Here is a 2,500-nt window from a genome sequence, read left to right on the forward strand (position 1 = left end):
GGTGTGTGTGTGTGTCTCTCTCTCTCTCTGTAGTGTGTCAGTCCTGTGTGTGTGTGTGTCTCTCTCTCTCTCTGTGTGTGTGTGTGTCTCTCTCACTCTCTCTGTGTGTGTGTGTGTGTGTGTGAGACCTTGGTGCCGCTGTAGAAGTCGTCCTGTGTGTTTGCGTTCATGAAGGTCTGATGTAGATGAACGCTGGAGTCGATGCCTCCTGGAATCACCAGCTTCCCGGAAGCGTCAATCACTTTGGCTCCGCCTGGAATCATCAGGTCCCGCCCCACCTGCACGATGAGCCCGTTCTCAATGTAAACATCCGCCTCCTGAGTGACATCATCGTTCACGACCCGCCCACCTTTGATGAGAATCCTCATGGAGCTCGAACCCGCAGCCATTATACTGGACGGGAGACAATAAATATTAATACAAATATCAAGAATATAACTATTTTATTCACGTTAACATTTTTAGTATGTGAATATTTAGCTTTTTGTCAATACATTTTTGTGCAGTATTATTTATTAAAATAAATCAAATAATTAACCTTTTTAAACCATTTAATCAATTCAGTATTGATAGTATATGAATATTTTGTTTTATTTTAACACAAAGGCGATCTATTATTAACTAATAATATCATTAATGATTAAATATTTCAATATATTATATTTTTATATTTTAAGTCTTTTGTAATTGTTCTGTTTACATTTTAATGTTTCACCACCAGAATGAATATTTTAATAATATTCATAATTGTTAAAAATATTTAATGTATTAAATTATTGCATTTTAATATATTTAATATTCATGAACATTTAACTAATATATTATTAAATATATTTTATTTTTCATATGTTGTTTTACTTTAATGCAATACTATTCATCATTAATATTGATTATTATTACACTTTAAATATAAACAGCTTGAGTGTCTTCGTATCTGGTGCAGGACTTTTATTCAGTTTCACTCGCATCAGAAGGTTTTGATATTAAAAGCATCGATGCCTAAAAATCTATAAATACAGTGTTGCCTTAAAGAGCGCTGCTTATATGGGAAAATAGGTCATACTTCATTTTCAGTTGCATATGCATTATTGTTTGGCTTGCATGAACACACACACACACACACCCCAGGACTGTGACTAATACACATTTATCATGCACATCCCCAGCAGGAGCGTGTGATGACATCAGTGTGTGATCATGTGTGTGTGTGTGTGTGTGTGTGTGTGATGTAAGATGAGGAGACACTTGCGTCTGCCTGTGCTTACATCATTTCGAGTGTGTGTGTTTGTGTGTGTGTGTGTGTGTGTGTGTGTGTGTGTGTGTGTGTGTGTGTGTGTGTTCATGCAAGCCGAACAATAATGCTCACAATGCAACATCAAAAAACGTGTTTTGTTCCCAGCTTAAATCACACAGAGCACGTCTTGTGTCAGAAAACGCTCAGGAACGGATTTCCAGTACACCTCCTCATCAAGGTAGTGTTAAATAAAACAGTTGCCATGCCAACCTGCTACCGCTCTTCTGATTGGTCCACTATTTTGGACCAGTTGAAGTTCTTTTAACACTGTGTTCATGTTACACGTAGAAAAACAACGAAAGAGCAGCGCGGTGGAAACGTGTGTGAACATCCCCTCAGAACGTTACAGCAAGGTTCTCTCAATGTTACGAACAAACGTAAAATTCTAAATACATTTGCGCAAAAACATTTTGTTCAACGAAACGTTTTCTCCCGAAAGGTTTCAGATGGAGGTTCATCGAGTGTTTTTTAAACGTTACTACGCTCGCTTTAAACAATGCTCAAAACTAACCTTCAAGTAATGTTTGACAAAATATAAAATAAAATGTCCCCTTAAACTCTGTTTCAAACACATTAGATATGCTTACTGTGAAGTACATTGTAACATATGAATTATGTAACATATTCATTAGTTCAATTATTGAACAGTTTTTCATTTTGGGGGCGGGCCGAAATCACGTTTTGGTGACGCACGGGAGCATGGCCCCGCCCCTAAAACAACTAGCGCGTGTTTATCAGCGATTCACATCACCGCTAGTTACTACAGACGAGTTTGCCTGGTTAGCTGGTTGTGAGACTTTACAAATCGGTGCCATTATATAAATTTGCTTTGAACTTGACAATTGAGAGAGGCAGTTTCCCCCCGGGTGGGCGTGGTTTCGGGGCCGGCAGCGGACACGCCCCCAGCTTCAGATAACTTCTTTTATTGTTTTTAATTGCTCACATTTGGGTAGCAAAAACACACATTTATTTCTGAGGTGTCAGAACACATTTAACATCGCTTTACACGGGCGTCAAAACGTTACTAAATCTGGAACTGAAAAGTAACGTTTTCACAACGCTCTTAGAACGTAGCCTATTATTATTAGCGAGTTAGTGGTGTTTTGTAATCAACGTTTTTGTTTTATAGCTGCACCAACAACACTGCCATCGCCACCGAAGATTCTTCTATTCTATTCTAATCAGATGACTCTGTGCTATCTCTAA

General features: G+C 38.2%; 1 protein-coding gene across 1 annotated transcript in view; it reads right to left on the reverse strand.

Moving 5' to 3' along the window:
- dpysl5b (dihydropyrimidinase like 5b) overlaps window positions 1-2,500 on the reverse strand; it is a 12,678-nt gene that overhangs the window by 9,589 nt on the left and 589 nt on the right. Inside the window, 1 exon segment of the mRNA XM_043230793.1 lies at window positions 129-393. Coding sequence (XP_043086728.1) covers window positions 129-389 — 261 coding nt within the window. The 5' untranslated portion in view covers window positions 390-393.

This window comes from Puntigrus tetrazona, unplaced genomic scaffold (genome assembly GCF_018831695.1).
Source record: "Puntigrus tetrazona isolate hp1 unplaced genomic scaffold, ASM1883169v1 S000000223, whole genome shotgun sequence".
NCBI classification, from domain to species: Eukaryota; Metazoa; Chordata; class Actinopteri; order Cypriniformes; family Cyprinidae; genus Puntigrus; species Puntigrus tetrazona.